Source organism: Anolis sagrei, chromosome 5, assembly GCF_037176765.1.
Source record: "Anolis sagrei isolate rAnoSag1 chromosome 5, rAnoSag1.mat, whole genome shotgun sequence".
NCBI lineage: Eukaryota > Metazoa > Chordata > Lepidosauria > Squamata > Dactyloidae > Anolis > Anolis sagrei.
In genome coordinates this window covers 130,744,934-130,762,853 of record NC_090025.1, presented here as the reverse complement: position 1 = coordinate 130,762,853, position 17,920 = coordinate 130,744,934, and the positions used below count along the sequence as shown (strand labels likewise).

Here is a 17,920-nt window from a genome sequence, read left to right as displayed (position 1 = left end):
AGCAATAGATCCAGTGAAATAATCACCATTTGGTCAATGTGGTAGATAAAACAAGTTTAGGTTTTACTTACTACAGTGTAAACTTAATTAAATGCAGTGAGATCTACTTAAATGAGAAAACACATGTAGAGTAAGTACAATTCTATGAAAGTCTACTTAGAAGATTTCAATGGGAATTTCTCCCAGGAAAGTATGTATAGGATTGTCCTCCTATCATTTGTATATGTAGGAAACAGTTTGTATTAACCCACTGGCAATTATCAGCACCAAGCTGATAATAGCTATGAAGCATTTCAATTTTAATTTGTGTCACATGAATCTCTGTTGTAATTTTTATTTTATTTTTGTTTTGCAGACCTTAAAATTGTCAAGCAGAGTCCTAGATAAAATAAGTACCGGGCAACTCGTTAGTCTTCTTTCAAACAATCTGAATAAATTTGATGAAGTATGTTGATGCTAATATAATAATATGCTTATAATATCTTTTCAAGAGAATGATATTTACATTTTGCAAACTAAGTAAAAGGACTGAGCATTACCTGAAACAAAGTTAACTGGCAGTAATTAACTGTAGAGTTAAAGCTCATTCCAAGACAAAAGCCTCACGGTATTAGAAATGATTCCAACTTTGTTTAAAATATTAAAATCTATCATGCTGGCTATTTGGATTTACATGTAAAACAAGAAATGGTGAAGTAATGTGTATAGTACACAGTTCCCAACATTTTTCTCACTTGGCATATTCTTTTCTCCACATTCCATCACATTTTGGATTGTCTAAGGGTGTGTAGTTGGCAATGTTTTGTTCATTTTCTGCTGAATCCACTCTAATGTGTTATTCTGTGGCTATAAGTTTTAAATTTGATAGTAACTAGCTATTATTAAATGACTATTTAGCAGTAAATTATTGACCAAATATGTGGGATTGTATCACTTAGTTTCTGTGGGGCATTTGAAAACGAGTTATGATAGTATAGTAAATTTTATCTTTTAACAAAGAATTACATGTTGAAGCTTCCATCTTCCCTTGTTTATTTCACAGGTTCTGGGATCGCCACTACATTTGTGGTTTTGACTTTTGTAGATTATTCATGGATTTAATTTAAAGGGTTTTCTCTAGGTATATCTAGATCTTCCAGCATGACCCCATGGCCAATTTCTTCCAGTCATTCTGGAAGTCTTAGATATTTCTAAAGAAAACATCTCTCTGATAATTTCTAGGTCCTCTAGTGAGATTCTATTGTCAGCTTTTAGTGGAAGTTGAACATGAAGTCAATTCTAGAAATTCCTATAGAGGTATTTTCTCAGATAAAAAAAAACTTTATTCATGATTTTCACTTTCATGGGGAGTCCTGTGCACCTAACCCTAGCAAATATGGAGGGCTGACTCTATGTTCATTTACTATTGGAGTTAGTATTAGAGAAACTAGTTGCTATTCTAGAACTTAAGAGCAGATGTAAAATAGACACAGACAGACCCTAAGGTAGATATGAAAATAAAATCTGGCTGTAAGTTCTATAAATTCAAGCAATGAGATATATTGTAGGACAAGTTTAGACAAAAAGCTGACACTTACTCCAAATTCTAAAAATAATCAAAAGAATGTGATTTTCTCATGGTCTTGAACACATATAATTTCCTCTGTTGGTGAAAGTAAGCTGCTCTGCTTGTCCTACCAAGGTTTTCAGCAGGCATATTATTTGTATTCTCATTCAGACACTTAGCCTTTGAACTCTGCTCTGGAAAGAGCTGAGAATATTTGTATATATGACTCCTTCTACACTGCCATATAATTCAAGCTATCAAAACAGATAATCCATATTATATGCTTTGGATTATATGAGTCTACGCTATAATATAATCCACTTTAAAGTAGATAATCTGGATTTTATATGGCAATGTAAAAAGGGATCTGATTGAAAAGTCCCCAGATTTTGTTCCTGTTCTTTCTGATTTCATACTGGGTCAAAATAAACTGATCTGGAGAGCTGGAATAAGAAGTCCCCATGCCAGGAGCTAATAAAAATATTCTGTGATTTTTTTTTAAAAAAAGAATATCTGCAATAAAGTTGGAAAGGAGAGGGAAAAATCTGGGGCTTTCTAGTTTTTTTAATCAGTTTGAATACACCTAGCAAGGCCTTGGTCTTATCAGTGTCTCCCAACCTAGCTGATCTGATATATTTGTCAGGAGAACAAAATGGTATGGAAAGAACATATACACTAGTTGTAGTTTCTTATGTGTATGGAAGCAAAAGAATAAAACAATGAAGAAATGAACTTGCTTGAGAGGAAAGAGGCAAATACCTCTTTTATCCCCCCTCCCCCGCTTCCCTTTGTTTGACTGGGAAAAGGCTTGGGGAGAATCACTAGCACCTCTGAAGACTTTATTCAGATTAGGGTTCAAAAAATAGTTACTAGGTTTGAGAAAGTGAGCCCAGATCAACTCCTTATTTTGTCGGAAACAAAATGATGGATTGAGGGGGGTGATGCATCGAGGGGGTGAGCAATGGAGACTGAGTTGTAACAAGGTAGGGAAAAGGCTACAACACTCCATTCCTTCTGTCCAAATGCTTTTTTCATGTTGCATTATGTAGTCTCAGATTATGTTTGCTGTCATCTTTCTATTCCAGGGTCTAGCCTTGGCTCATTTTGTGTGGATAGCTCCTTTGCAAGTGGTGTTGCTTATGGGGCTTCTCTGGGAGATGTTGCAGGCTTCAGCGTTTTGTGGACTTGCTCTCCTAATTGTCGTCGCTCTTTTCCAGTCCTGGCTTGGACGAATGATGATGAAATACAGGTGACAAAGCATATTTCTGGTATATCTTTAAAATATTGCGTTTGTACATTAAAGTTTCTAAATAGAATTTATTTATTTACGACATTTCTACGCCACCTTTCTCTAGGCCAGTGGTGACTCAAGGCGAGAAACTAGCAAGAGCCTACAATTAAAACAAGATTGTCATATACTTGAAACTTTTTAGTACTCAGACGGTAGAAACTGGCAATAACCTACAATTAAAACAAGGCAGTCATTGTATCTCGAAACATTTTAGTACTCAGATGGTAGTAATCAGTAGTGCAAAGTGTATACTAAAGTAATTCTGGAATTACAGGCCAAATGTAGACCCTGCTTTATACCTTTAGAGAAAAATAATTGTAATGTTTAATTCTGATTAGTTCTTGAATACTTGTCAAACTGAAAAACTTTCTTGAAGATGTATATATTGATGGCCTTCTTTTAAATGTATTTTGCCCTGTGCATATTTCTGATTTTTGGAAAATCAAAAGTATTCAGATTTGTCGACATTAGTTAACCTAGTTATTGATTTGGACGTTAATATGTAGCTGTTATCAGTGCAATTAAAGTTTTTTTTACAAAGTAAAATATTGAGTATAAAATGATGAACTACTTGTTGATGGAAACCATTATGAGAGCCAGGGAATCAAATAGTTTGTGGTCCCATTTGAAATATGAAATCAATTTGATCTCACTGTCTTTTCACCATACTCTTTGGATCAACATGATAAAAGATTATTTTTCATTTTAAGTTTTAAAAATAGTTTTTGTAGTCTATTTTAATATCAACAGAAAATATCAATACAGACATAATTCAGATGAATGACAATAACTAGATATATACTCTATCATATGAAAAAAATTGAAAGTAAATCCTCCCAAAGAGGATAGTTTAGTCTCTCTCTTTTTCTCTTTCTCTGTTATTGTGAATAACTGAATCTTTCAAACTTGTAAAGTATGGATGGGTCCTGTAGCAAATCTTTTGAATATTTGGACTAAAATTGCAGGAAGCTCAGGGCATCAGATGTATTCTTTTACAAAACCAATACATGGTTGCCATAGCTCAATAAACAAATCTGTCCTCTTTTCCCCTCGAAACTAGACACTTAGTTCTAATTTCTTCATTGAATGCAAGATCCCACAGCCACCTCCATCATTTAAAAAGTCCTATTCTGTCTTTCCTTCCCTTAGCTGCAACCATTTTATTACTGATAATAAAATAGATATGAGGCCTTTGTTAGGCAAACACTCTTTGTTTGTGCGGATAGATAGTAATAATACTGTCCCATAAATGTTAACATGTTAGTGAGCATGCATAGATTTTTACTAGAATTTTTCTACTGAAAACATTTTACCCATGGATTTTTTAATGGAGGCACCACAGTATCAGTGCAATTGCATAGGTAATTTAAAGGTAATTTGAAATGGCACTTAAATATTTGTAGAAATGTGATCTTTGTTTGAATGAACAAATTAATTTTTCTTCAAGCTTTATTTCATGGATTGATAGTAAAAAAAATGCATTGTTGGAGCTCTCCCAAGAGGATTGGTACTAAGCATAAAACACACAAGTGGTTATTTGTTTTTCAGAGATCAGAGAGGAGGGAAAATCAATGAGAGACTTGTGATCACCTCAGAAATGATTGAAAACATACAATCAGTCAAGGCGTACTGTTGGGAAAATGCAATGGAAAATATGATCGAAAACCTGCGAAAGTAAGTATGGGCATTCATCCCTCCAAGATTGCTCCTTGATTTTGTCATGTTCTTTTATTGGGGCATTTTTATTCCCTGCAAACAAGACCAAAAAGCTCATTTTTGAACAGCTTAGTCTTTCCCATATAGCATGATCATTTTAAGTGCCTGTCTGGCATATTTTTGTGTATATTTTTGTGTGCCATGCTTGACTATGAATGAAAGAGAAACGTATTTGACCATCCTGATCTAGTGTCTTATCTCCCAATCTTCCCAACAATTTCACAGCAGCATGTGCTGGTTTCAACTCTATGGTTGATTCCTATTTATTATCTGGAAATCAACCATGAGAGAATGCAACTTACATGTTTCATCTATATTTGGAGGGAATATTCTTATGTAGATGTCTGGAAATAGTGTGCAGACTCTGTGTCGTTTATTTATTTATTTACGGTATTTATACCCCACCCTTCTCACCCTGAAGGGGACTCAGATCAGCTTTACAGAACACACACAGACAAACATTCAGTGCCAACTGTACAATTAATAAGGACACACAACACAAAGGACGCACAACACAAACAGACATAAAGGCAGTTTTTCCCATCTTATTTCCAGCATCTTGGAGGCTGTGCTCGATTCTGGCCATGGGGGGGTGCTGTTGCTTCATCTTCCATGCCAGGGAGCTTTCATCCAATCAATGTCCTTAAGGGTGCCTTTATTACCTCCTCACTAAAAGTAGTACCTATTTTATCTACTCACATTTCTGATTTCGACCTGCTAGGTGGGCAGGCGAGCTGAGGCTCATGGTAGGTGCTCACCCTGACCCGGGCTCAAACTGCTAACCTTCTGATCTGCAGGATTTTTCTTTTCAACTAGCCTGCTGTTCTAAGCCTGGCCCTGGAATTTGTATATGTGGTAAACACTAACATCAAAAACGGCACATTTACACATTTTAACAGGAGAAATGCTATGTTTTTGGAAACTATAGAGAAAATTATTAACCATTTTCTATTAAGAGCTATGCTAGGTGAGAACTGTGCTATTTTTTTACTGCCATCAGATTGTTGGAAGGATTGGGAGATAAGACTCTAGATCAGGATGGGCAGAAAGTAGATTCATGATTTGTAATTTGCAAAAGATCAAAGAGGATTTCCTGAAACTCAGGAGTATGAAAACAAGGATAACTATGAAGGTTTCCCCATCCTTCTTAATTATAAGGAAGAAAACATGTATAGGTCTGAGTATGAAATAATTAATCAATGGTCTTTTCACTTCCTACTGCCTTCTTTAGAAAACAAGAGATAACTAAAATCACTTACTTCTTTGAACACTTCTTTGATTTTGCAATGTATTTAATTCACATTTTGTGGGAAGATGGGAAAGTATTTAAAATTCCAAGGCCCCGTGTATACTGTCACATAATCCATATAAATCCATATAAATGGATTATACAGCAGTGTAGATTCAACCCAAGATGCTGATGTTGGACAGAAATGAATAATTCAGATTCCTGGGCAGCACCCTAGTTTTATTACTCAGCCATGTACAGACCTTTGCTATTTCAAATGCTATCTATCATAAACTGAATAGACAGTAAATACTAGCCAATCAAGTGGTTGCACTGTTTTCTCATCTCTTCTATCTGAAACCAATATATATGCAGCTTGGGTAATACTGAAGGGTGTAAATGATATATTTCTTTAAATGTTATATGATTATGTTTTCCTTAAAATATATTTTTGTTTAATATACAGAAGTGACTGTGTCATTATATTTCATTTTTGAGAAAGCCACTCTGTAGGCTTAATTCTTGGAATAATTTGTGTAACTTTTAAACTGGAGTAGGAGCAGTGTTAAATATTGCAACATTTCTATTCACATTTAGTGGGGTTTTATATATTTAGAAGCTGGAAATAGTGTCACTGTGTGGAGCCATCCTAAAGAAATATTCTGAAATGGAATGAAATTAACATGAATGTACTTTTGAGGTACAGAATACAAAAATGTGCCAGAGAAAGAATAACAAATATATCAATGCTTACTAACCGTTGATTTCTGTAGTTAATTTTGAAAAGTTGAGATGTTGGGGAAAAAATGGTACAAGGACACTGATCTCTATATTGTATTAGATTTGTCAACACAATGTTAACATTATAATGTATTGATTTCAGTCTTCTAATTTGTGATTTTTTTTTCATGTCAGGAGTGACTTGAGAAACTGCAAGTCGCTTCTGGTGTGAAAGAATTGGCCATCTGCAAGGCTGTTGCCCAGGGGAAGCCTGGATGATTTATCATCCTTTGGGAGGCTTCTCTCCTGCATGAGACACTGGAATTAACAAATGGGAGCTCACCCCACTCTCCAGATTTGAAACACTGATTTTTCGGTCAGCAGTGCTGCCAATTTTGTGATATGACAATATCTATTTTATGTTCAAGTCTATTGTTGTGCATTTTCAAGTCATTTCCGACTTATGGCGACCCTAAGGTGACCCTGGCATGGGTTTTTCTAGGGCTGTGGGACTCAATCAAGGTCACTCAGTGGGTTTCTGTGGCTAGGGAGGGCATTAAACACTGGTCTCCAGGGTCGCAGTCCAACAGACAAACCACTGCACCATATAGGTATACCAGCTCCAAATTTTACCTTAATTTCTCATATTTTATGTTTTTCTCCTTCATTAAACTGGATTATTTGGCAATGTAGATTCAACTCAAAGTGCTGATATCGGACAGAAAGGAATAATTAGTTCAGATTCCTGGCTATTCCAATTTTATGTAGTGATTTGAGGTCATCCCAGGAAAATGTGCAGTTTCTGACAGAAAACTCTAAATTGAAGTCCAGCCTCTTGTAGCTATTCTCTAAGTAACATTTCCACCTATTAAACTCCAATAAAATTTGTGCTTAATTGCCACTTGATAAACTGTAAATTGGAGCCAAAGCATTTTCTACATTGCAACATAATGTGCATTATGTTCTAGCTGTCAACATGGAATTTGATTTGCTTCCTTATTACTCAGACAGTTCGTGGGTAAGAGTCTTTTGCAACTCTTTGAGTTTGCTTCAGTGTCTAGCATTTTCCCCATACTCTTGCCAAACAATTTAAAGGGCATGGAGCTCCCTGGGAACAGAGTTCCTCTTTCCAATGCAATTATGTATATTCCTTGAATGATTAACTTGATATTGCTGTAGTACTGAAGTGGAGTAAAGTGTGCTCCAAAGCTCAATTCATTGCTATCACATTATTACATTGGTGTATGAAAGCTAATTCAGTCTGAAGTAATGCTGATAAGAACTTCTGTAATTTATCAGTGTAGTGCAGATAATGCAGATCAAGAATAGGGCTCCACAGCCATCATGATTTGCCAATCCTATAGAATTCATCAGATCTATAGAGCCCCACATTTTTATCATTAGCATGTATCTCGGGAGATTGCTTTTCTTTTCTTTTTAAAATTCAGCTTGAATGCAACCCTTTACATGTATGCTTAGGTATAAACCTAAGCATTCATGTAAATGTGCATACATATCTGTGCGCATTCAGAAGAAGACCTATAAGCCACTGCAAACACCTTTGCAGAAGCATACGAGAAGCTTGTCCTGTCATTGAACATCGAGAAAACCAAAGTGCTCTTCCAGCAGTCACCAGCCAATCCCTCTGCAATGCCAGAAATACAGCTTAATGGTGTAACATTAGAAAATGTTGACCATTTCTGCTACCTTGGCAGCCACCTCTCGACAAAAGTCAACATTGACACTGAAATATAACACTCCCTGAGCTCTGCGAGTACAGCATTTTTCTGAATGAAGCAGAGAGTTGGGACCAGGAATCCATAGGGAAACCAAGGTGCTTCTTTATAAAGTTATTGTCCTTCCAACCCTCCCATATGCCTGCAAAGCGTGGACTGTCTACAGGTGTCACTCTCAACTCCTGGAACAATTCCATCAGTGTTGCCTCCAAAAATCCTGCAAATCTCGTGGGAAGACAGGTGGACAAATGACAGCATGCTGGAAGAAGCAAAGACCACCAGCACTGAAGGGATGCTCCTACGCCATCAACTGGCCGTGTTGTCTGAATGCCCAATCACCCTCTCCCAAAGCAGTTAGTATATTCCCAACTCAAGAACGGCAAACATGCCAAGAGGAAAGCAAACCAAGCCAACCCTGACCAGGACCACCTTCCCTCTGGAAACTGATGTCCTCACTGCGGGAGAACATGCAGATCAAGAATAGGGCTCCACAGCCACCTACAGACCCACCACCAAGACACTACGCTTGGAGGACCATCATCCTCGGGCTGCGAGGGATCACCTAAGTAAGTGAGGCATAAACTCTATTTATTTAATTTGAACTTACTCCTAAGTAAGCCTGCATCACATTGTGAGGTTAATGTCATTTTTGTCTTGTCAATCTATCCATTTATTCAGCCTGGTCTAGGATTGCACATCAATACAGACTTTGCCATAGTTGCAATTCAAGGAGATAACTAATGAAAATGCTTAACTGGATTTATTTAGATAATAGTTAGCTTGACGTCTGTAGGTCTAGAAGCTCTTCAAAATTACACCAGCTTTTTTTTTACTTTGAAGAGAAAGAAACAGAATAACTAGGAAATTGTTCTCCTTTATCCTAGTCATTAAAGTGAAATATAATATTCATATTTTCATATTCCTAGTTTACAGAGAAAATAATCATATTGATCCTATTCAGAAAAAAATGTATATAAAACATTTTGTGAAAAGTTTGATAGAATGAATTCAATAAAATTATCATGTCTTTATCATCCAAATGTTGTTGATGTCCAATCGTTTACTTTTAGAAAATGTACAAAATGCATAGTTAAAGGTTTGAACTGAAGGTTGAATTAACATTTAGGTCTTACAGGGTGAACTTGGATCAGTCACTGCTTCTCAGTTTAACCGAATTGTTGCAACAATAAAACTATGCAGGATCAGAGAACCATCTTATTGCAGACTCGAATCCTCTTTGCCCATATCATGGACTAATGTGTTTTCCAATTTTTTTTCATAACATAGACTGCCTCTTATTTTAGGATGATACGAGGTACTCTACAACAATTTCCACATCTTGCACTTCTTTTTTTGACAGAAGTGAACTGAAGCTGACCCGAAAAGCTGCTTATGTGAGATATTTCAATAGCTCAGTATTCTTCTTCTCTGGATTTTTTGTGGTGTTTTTGGCTGTGCTTCCATATGCACTGATTGATAAAATTATCCTCAGGAAAATATTTACCACCATCTCATTCTGCATTGTCCTTCGAATGGCCATCACAAGGCAGTTTCCTTGGGCTGTGCAGACATGGTATGATTCTCTTGGAGCAATAAACAAGATACAGGTATAGTATATAAATCTAGTTGCCGAAAGAATATAGAGTAATCCTTTGTAGTCTATTATCTCACTACTTTATGATTTAAACTCTGTCATGGTGTTTTTATTGCACTTCATTAGTTACATGCTATCTGTAAAATCTGTTTTGATGTATGTTTCTACTGATGTTAGGCAGAAAATGTCAGTTGTGTGAGGTCACTCCTGTCAGTTAAACTACAATAATCTAAACATTTGTGAGCTGGCTGTAAAGATTAAATGAATACACTCCTGTACAACTGCTCAGAGGATTGCAGCCTGTATCAGAAACAGTGCTTGGGCATGAAGCAGTCCTCAGTAAGTGCTGATTTTTAAGGCAAATATTATCCAACAAATATAAATAATCTGGATATAGTTATTCTGCAATTGTAAATCACAGGGGAAAAATCAACCAGACTGCTTTAGTTTTGAACTGGGTTATTTTCATAGTGAAATTTCTCATCCTATGTAATATCTGCTTACTCTGTAAAACTGTAGTCCCTTTATGTAATGTCATTTCATAATGAGTAGCTTATGAGCTATTTAACTATTCATGGTGGAATTGGAATGCAAAAGTAGACTTACTGTAGGCAGTGCATACAATCATATAGTTAGTAGAGACCACAAGGATGGCTCATTCTCTTGTCTGTGGGATGGGAAATTTGCCCATTTTCAGTTTGTTTTCTGATGTTTCAGTGTGGGCTTACATGTAAGCAGTCATTTCATGTCCACCATTACTCATTCGATAGAGCAGGGGTCCACAAACTTTTTAAACGGAGGGCCAGGTCACAGTCCCTCAAACTATTGGAGGGCCGGATTATAATTTGAAAAATCATGAATGAATTCCTATGCACACTGCACATATCTTATTTGTAGTGCAAAAAACACGTAAAAACAATACAATAATTTAAATGAAGTACAGTTTTAACAAATATAAACTTATTAGTATTTCAATGGGAAGTGTGGGCCTGCTTTTGGCTGATGAGATAGGATTATTGTTGTTGTTGTGTGCTTGCAAGTCATTTCAGACTTAGGTTGACCCTGAGTGAGGGCTGGGTAAATGACCTTGGAGGGCCATATCCGGCCCCCGGGCCATAGTTTGAGGACCCCTGCGATAGAGGAAAGGACTGGTAAATCATTATTTCCTTCTTTTTTTAAAAAAAAAATTGTTGCTGCAATTTCACAATTTTAAACCTTTGAAATTCTGCAATTACATGTTTTTTAAAAAATGTAAAGAATTTGTGACTTGGGCATTCTATGGATGATGGAATAGGAGACGAGAACAGCTGCCTCCTTCTATTACATCATTTGTGGACTACCAATGCCACATATTTGTTACATTTTTTAAAAAATGCAGTTGCAGAATTGCAAAGTTTTGAAATTGCGCAGTCACAGTAACATTTTTTAAAAAGGAGGATAGATGTGTGGTGAGGAATAAAGTGCATAGTTTAACTAGAAATGGGAAGACGTGCATCCTGTGTGATGCAGATGAAAAATTCTCCATCTTCTTTTAAGATGGAACACCAGAGAACTTGATGGGAGAAAGACACTACCACTCTCTTTCCCTCCAGGTGTGATAAGATCCTAAGACAGTATCTCAGTGCTTATAAAACAGATGTGTCTCCTTCTAGGGTGCAAAGAGAAGTCAGCTCTTGGAGAGAGGGTACTGTGCTTGGAAGTTTAATTCCAGCATCCACGGAAGCCTCCAAGGCAGTGGAGGCTTGGGATTGAAAGGGAGCGTAATGGGTGGAACACAGAAAGCTTTGCCTCCATATGATGCAGGATAAGAGGAAATGTACGCCAGTCCTAGATCTTTCATACATAATTGATTCTAGTGATCGGGAAAATAAGCAAAAAGTATAAAGAAAAAATGCCCACATGGCTATCGCAACTAACTGGGTGACCCTGGGCAAATTCTGCTTTTTTGTCTCGGAGAAAAACACTGGCAACTCATCCCATGAACATGTTTTGCCAAGAAAATTCCATTAGAGGTTCACTTTAGGGTTTGTCATAAGTGGAAAAAACTTGGAAGACATATAACAATAGCAAAGGGGTGATAACCATGCAACCTTCGATAAATGTTGAACTGCAACTCCCAGCATTCTTTACTGTTGGCTATGCTAGCTAGATTTATTGGGAGCTGCAGTCTCACAAGTTCAGAAATATAGGTTCAAAATCATATTTGTGCTATTATTGGTTGCTTGTCTATGAAAGCTGCCTCTGGATGAAAATGGCATTTTCATTGGTGAGGACACAATTTGAATTTTTATTATCAAATTTTATGAGAAAAGAAAAGAAAGTTCAATGGACTTATTTCAGTATATTATTTTTTCCTAAAAAAAAAACAATCCCGTTTCAATTTTTAGGATTTCTTGCAAAAAGAAGAATACAAAACTCTGGAATATAATTTGACAACTACTGGTCTGGAATTGGATAAAATAACAGCTTTCTGGGATGAGGTAACACTATGATTTTAATTTTTTGTTGAGTTCTTGGGTTTTATTTTTCTTTTCCAAAGGTTTCTTTTTAAAAGGATTTTTATTTATTAGAACCACAAGAGTTTTTATTCTCATATAAAGAATTAGAACATTTCCAGTTATACATTCCTAATTTGTCAATTGAAAATCAAAATAATCTTTTGCGTCTCAATGGCAATTTGTGTTAATTTTATCAGGCACTCTATTTCTGATCCCTTTTTTTTTCCAGCCAAAGGACCCAAACCATATAAATGGTGTTCGAAAATTATCTGTACCATTTTAATTCTGTATACAATTAGAATTTTAAATATGTTACATATAGATATGGAGCTAGAAACATGTACTTCAAAGTTTTGAGTATGAAACTTCATGATTAAGAGAAGAGATAGCTGTAAAAGGAATGCCATAATATGTTACCTCCAACATTATATCAGTGTATAGTGGAGTAGTTAAGTTAGAGGGCTTTGCCTAATAATGAATAATTAAAACCTTAAATTCTCCAGGTGTATATAAAACTAATTTTATATCCTCATTAACCTAATACTACAAAAATCCTGAGAACCAGCATGGCATAGTGATTTAAGTGTTGAATCAGGACTCTGCTAGAAAAGATCTGAGTCCCCACACCCATTTGGGCGTTCTTGGGTACATCACACTCAGACTCAGAGGGAATAATAATAATAATAATAATAATAATAATAATAATAAGCTTTGTTTATATCCCACTCCATCTCCCCGGAGGAACTTGGGATGGCTTACAAGACAACAACAGTGCAAAACAAAACACATAAAATATACAATAGAAAGAATAATAATAATAATAATAATAATAATAATAATAATAACAACTTTATTTATATTCTGCCCTATCTCCCCAGAGAAAATCAGGGTGGATTCCAATAATAAAGAGCAAACATTCAGTGCCCCAAAACAACAACAATACATCTATAGCAAAGAAATTTGGCTACCCAACATAAAAACAAATGATGACTTAACTATTTAAAAACACACACAGAGAGATTGTTATATCAGGCATAAGACAAAACATCAAACATCGAACAGAAGCATCAATTTCCCAGTTCCTTGGGACAAATAGTTTGATCATTGCTCAAGATATCTATTGAGCTGGTGGGGCGAACAGGGCATGAATATGGATGGTAACTATTAATCAGTGGTATAATGGTAGCATTACCAACTGCTACTCCTCCTCCTCTTAAGCCAGTGAGCAAAGGTACATCTTCAGTGGTTTCTTGAAGGCAGGGAGGGAGGGGGCCTAAATCAATAAAAATAAACACCAGGTGAAATAAAAATGAACAACATATGGAGATTAACATAAAACACCTCAACTCAAAATAATATAAGCAATAAAACATGAACAATAAATTATAATTAAACCATAATATACACACCAGATTAAATGTCCCAACCACAGATCGGATTAAAATATCAGCATCGGGGCAAAACTTCATTCTATTTAGGTCCTCCAATTTTAGATGTTACATTAACCATTGACAAAGGCCTGTTTGAAAAGCCATGTCTTTAGTTCCCTCCAAAAGGATTTAATTGTGGCAACTTGCCTGATCTCCCTGGGGAGGGCATTCTAGAGCCAGGGGGCCACAATTGGGAAGGCCATCTCCTTTGCCCCACCAACCTTGCTTGAGAGGGAGGTGGGACTGAGAGTAGCGTCTCACCGGCAGATCTTAGAGCCTGTGCAAGTTCATAGGGGGAGGATGAGGTCACATAGACAGACTGAACCCGAACAGTATGGGCTTTGTTGGTGATAACCTGCACTTTGAATTGGGCCTGGACACTTATTGGCAGCCAGTGGAGCTGCTTTAATAGGGGCGTAGTGTACTCTCTACAGCCTGCTCCAGTCAGTAATCTGGCTGTTGAACTTTCTACTAGCTGAAATTTCTGAGTCATCTTCAAAAGCAGCCCCATGTAGAGTGTATTGCAGCAATCAATTTGAGATGTAACTAAGGTGTGGACCACCGTGGCCAGATTCGGCTTCTCGAGGTAGGGCAAAATTGATACACAAGCTTTAATTGTGCAAAAGCCCCCCGGGCCACTGCCCACACCTGGCCCTTCAGGGTCCAGGAGGACCCCCAAACTGCGAACCTGTGTCCTCGGGGGGGGGGGAGTGTAAACCCATCAAGCACAGGTAGCCATCCTATACCTTGATTGGCTTCACAACTGACCAGGAGGACCTCTATCTTGTCTGGATTTAGTTTCAGCTTGTTAGCCCTCATCCGGGCCATCACAGCTGCCAAACACCGGTCCAGGATCCGAGGAGTTTCCTTGGATTTAGGTAGAAAATAAATATCCGCCATATGAATATTGCCAAGGAAATCACATGACAGAGGATCCTTCAGGTCTGAGTGGACCTGAAAGCACATTTGTTAATAAATACACATTGATGTTCCATGGGGCATAAATAGATTTATGGTATGTTAGTATTATTGTGTGGAGATATATGTATTGCATATTTATAATTCTTTTTCTAATTTATTTTACACACCTGACTACATACATCCAGGATCCTAGCTTGCTGAAACTGTGATAACATACTGCAGTTAATGTAGGTGGAGGAATTTAATACAAAGAAGCCCCACCCCTCCAAAAAAATAACACACGGAAAGCTGATTTCTGGGATATATATGGTTGTAATTGGGGTTCAAAGCAATTATTAGGTGAAGAATATGAAATAAGCATTATATTGCACCTATTGCATACTGGTTAGGAACCAGGATCCAACTCAAAATATGAGCATTTATTGAAACAACACTAAGGTATGGAATTACTCTAATGTGGTGATATTATGTATATATAACATAAAAGAAAAGTAATAGAGGAAATATGAGAGAAGAAGTGAGGAATCTCACAGTAATGTATATGCAGGATATACTTTTTGCTGCTATGTAAGTTTAGGTTTTCTTTCCTTTTTTGTACAGGGAAATGGGGAGCTGTTTACAAAAGCCAAACTGGAAAATGGCAGTAGAAAAATATCAACAACTAGTGATGGTCTCTTCTTCAGCAACTTCCAACTTCATTTTGCTCCTGTTCTTAAAGACATCAGCTTCAAAATTGAGAAGGGGCAGCTGCTAGCTGTTGCTGGGTCGACAGGAGCAGGAAAGGTACAGGCGCCAGATTGACAAAGCATAAAAAACCCTGTTTTCATGAAAATGACCATAAGTAGCAGTAAATAGGAAATATTAACAGAGGTCTTTTTACTGGTTGAAATTAAGTTAGGGCTGAAGTAGAAATGGTGACACACACATTCTTGTTATTAATAGTAGCACTAGTCCTGTGTGTCTTTTGTCTCTCTTAAAATCTAGTAATGCAAAATTCCCCGCTATGTGGTATATATTTCTATGTAATATCATTACTTGGTGACTGATGTTGTCAACCATTGTAAAACTGATAGATATCAAGAAAATAATAACCATATACAATGTTTGAAATCCCATATAAAGATATTTGTCTGATCTACAAAGGGATCAAGAGAGGAAGCAAGCACTGGACATAATCCCTGTCGCTGCCATGTGAGACACCCTGACATGGTATCAAAGTCTTTCTGCCTCAGACTGAGGTGCTTCATGCACTGAAAACCTTCACCAAACAACCACCTTGCTGTCCCTCCCATGCTATCTGTTTCACCATCTTCTATGGCCCAGAATCTGATCCCAGATTCTGGCCCAGAATCTGATCCCTATGTTCTATATCCCAGAATCTGATCCCAGATTATCTGCTTTAAACTGGATCGTATGAGTCTGGAATAAGCAGATAATCTGGGATCAGATCCTGGGATATACCGGCAGTGAGAAGGGGCCTTTGTCATTAGAAATGTCATAGGTGTGTCCACTAGGAGGCTCCCAGGTTTGCAGGTGTTAGGGAAGGTAGAAGGGTAAATGGCAAAGAGCACCTTTCCACAGAGCTGCAACCCATTGAGATGCAGTGGAGCAATGGGTTAAACCCTTGTGTTGCTGAACTTCTGACCTGAAGGTTGGCTGAACTGCTGATCGCAAGGTTGGCAGTTCGAATCCGTGAGACAGGATTCTGTCAGCTCCAGCTACTGCCAGCCTAGCAGTTTGAAAACACACAAATGTAAGTAGGTACCACTTCAGTGGGAAAAGGCAAAGAGACACACCAAGAAATCTTGCTGGCCACACAAACCAGGAGGTGACAATGCAGGCTCCCCAGCTTGAAAATGGAGTAAAGGCACCTCCCCAGAGCCATGATGAAATATACTTTGTCTAATTACTTCAAGCGCCTTTGCTTGAAAAATGGAAAAAGCACCTCCTCAAAGCCAGAGATGAGCACCGCCTCCAGAAGCCGGAAATGAAAGGAGAAGCCTCTGCCATTGTTTGTCTTTGTGTGACTCATTGCATATGATTGTAAAGGCATTGAATATTTGCCTATGTATGTAAATGCTGTGATCTGCTCTGAGTCCTCTAGGGGAGAAGGGCGGAATATAAATGTTGTTGTTGTTGTTGTTGTTGTTATTGTTATTTCCTTGCTTCATACACATCTGGGAGCCACTTTTATTTTGTCAAACATCTGAGAGACACCTGATTTTCACTAGGATCCAGGTTCACTCTTGATGGCCCTGTCTTTTAAATTAATATATAGGACACATTATCTCCCACTGATAAGGCATGATGGGAGTTGTAGAACAGCTAGATGGCAAAAGACTTCTAATATCTGTTTTAACAGAACATATCAGAGATAGAAGTTGGTCGATCTGCTTGGAAAGCATGCCATCTGCTTCTGAGGTGTGCCAATTCCTCAGTTTCCAAATATGAGAATTATGCCAGCTCAATAAATAACTCCTCACCTGATGTTTGTTGAACTATTGAATCTTATCCCATGATATATTCTGTGAGGGCATTTATGTTTTAATATTTATGGGATTTTTCTTTTCAAAAAAGTATGTCACTAGAGTATATTTGCACTTCAATGTATCAACATTCTTTATGTGGGTGCTGCAGTTTGGATGAAGTTTGGCAGTGTTTTCCAAAGGTGCAGCTGAAACAAAGCCAGAAGCTGGCCATGCTTTCAGAAATACTAAAAGCAATTTGAAGTGTCAATTGCTATTTCTCTTTTGGCAAGGCTAAACCATAGGAATGGGCAGTTCTTTGATGTGAAGCAATTGCCACAAGCTTACAACCAGCTTCTTATTATCACAACAGAAACTGCAAGTAGGATTTGAAGTTCCAGTCAGTAGATTTAGTGATAGGCTTATAAGCTGTTATAAAAATGAATCACACCCTGTGCTTCTGTTATAGTTTGGGAAGAGAAATATCAGTAAATGTAAGATCAAACCAAGTTCTCTTTGTGACTAATTAAAAGCAAATCAATTATACATCTCAAAGTAACACAGGTTGCCCTATCTTTGGGGTTTTAATTAATGCATTCTCATATCCTGCCGTGCTTCCACAGTTGTCAGAGTTTCACACAGAGAGATTCAGTTTTGCCCTGCAAACATGAAAGAGGCTAATATATTTATTAATTCACATAATTTCACATTTTGAACTGAGTTGGAACAAATATATTGCCATACATTTCATGTTGGATGTGTTGATGTCAATATA

The 17,920-nt window shown here is 37.1% G+C and overlaps 1 protein-coding gene across 1 annotated transcript in view; it reads left to right on the top strand.

Moving 5' to 3' along the window:
• Nucleotides 1-17,920, top strand: part of CFTR (CF transmembrane conductance regulator) — a 105,655-nt gene that overhangs the window by 45,413 nt on the left and 42,322 nt on the right. Inside the window, exons 5-10 of the mRNA XM_067469054.1 lie at nucleotides 356-445; nucleotides 2,632-2,795; nucleotides 4,386-4,511; nucleotides 9,598-9,844; nucleotides 12,219-12,311; nucleotides 15,281-15,463. Coding sequence (XP_067325155.1) covers nucleotides 356-445; nucleotides 2,632-2,795; nucleotides 4,386-4,511; nucleotides 9,598-9,844; nucleotides 12,219-12,311; nucleotides 15,281-15,463 — 903 coding nt within the window. The remainder of the gene's footprint in view (nucleotides 1-355; nucleotides 446-2,631; nucleotides 2,796-4,385; nucleotides 4,512-9,597; nucleotides 9,845-12,218; nucleotides 12,312-15,280; nucleotides 15,464-17,920) is intronic.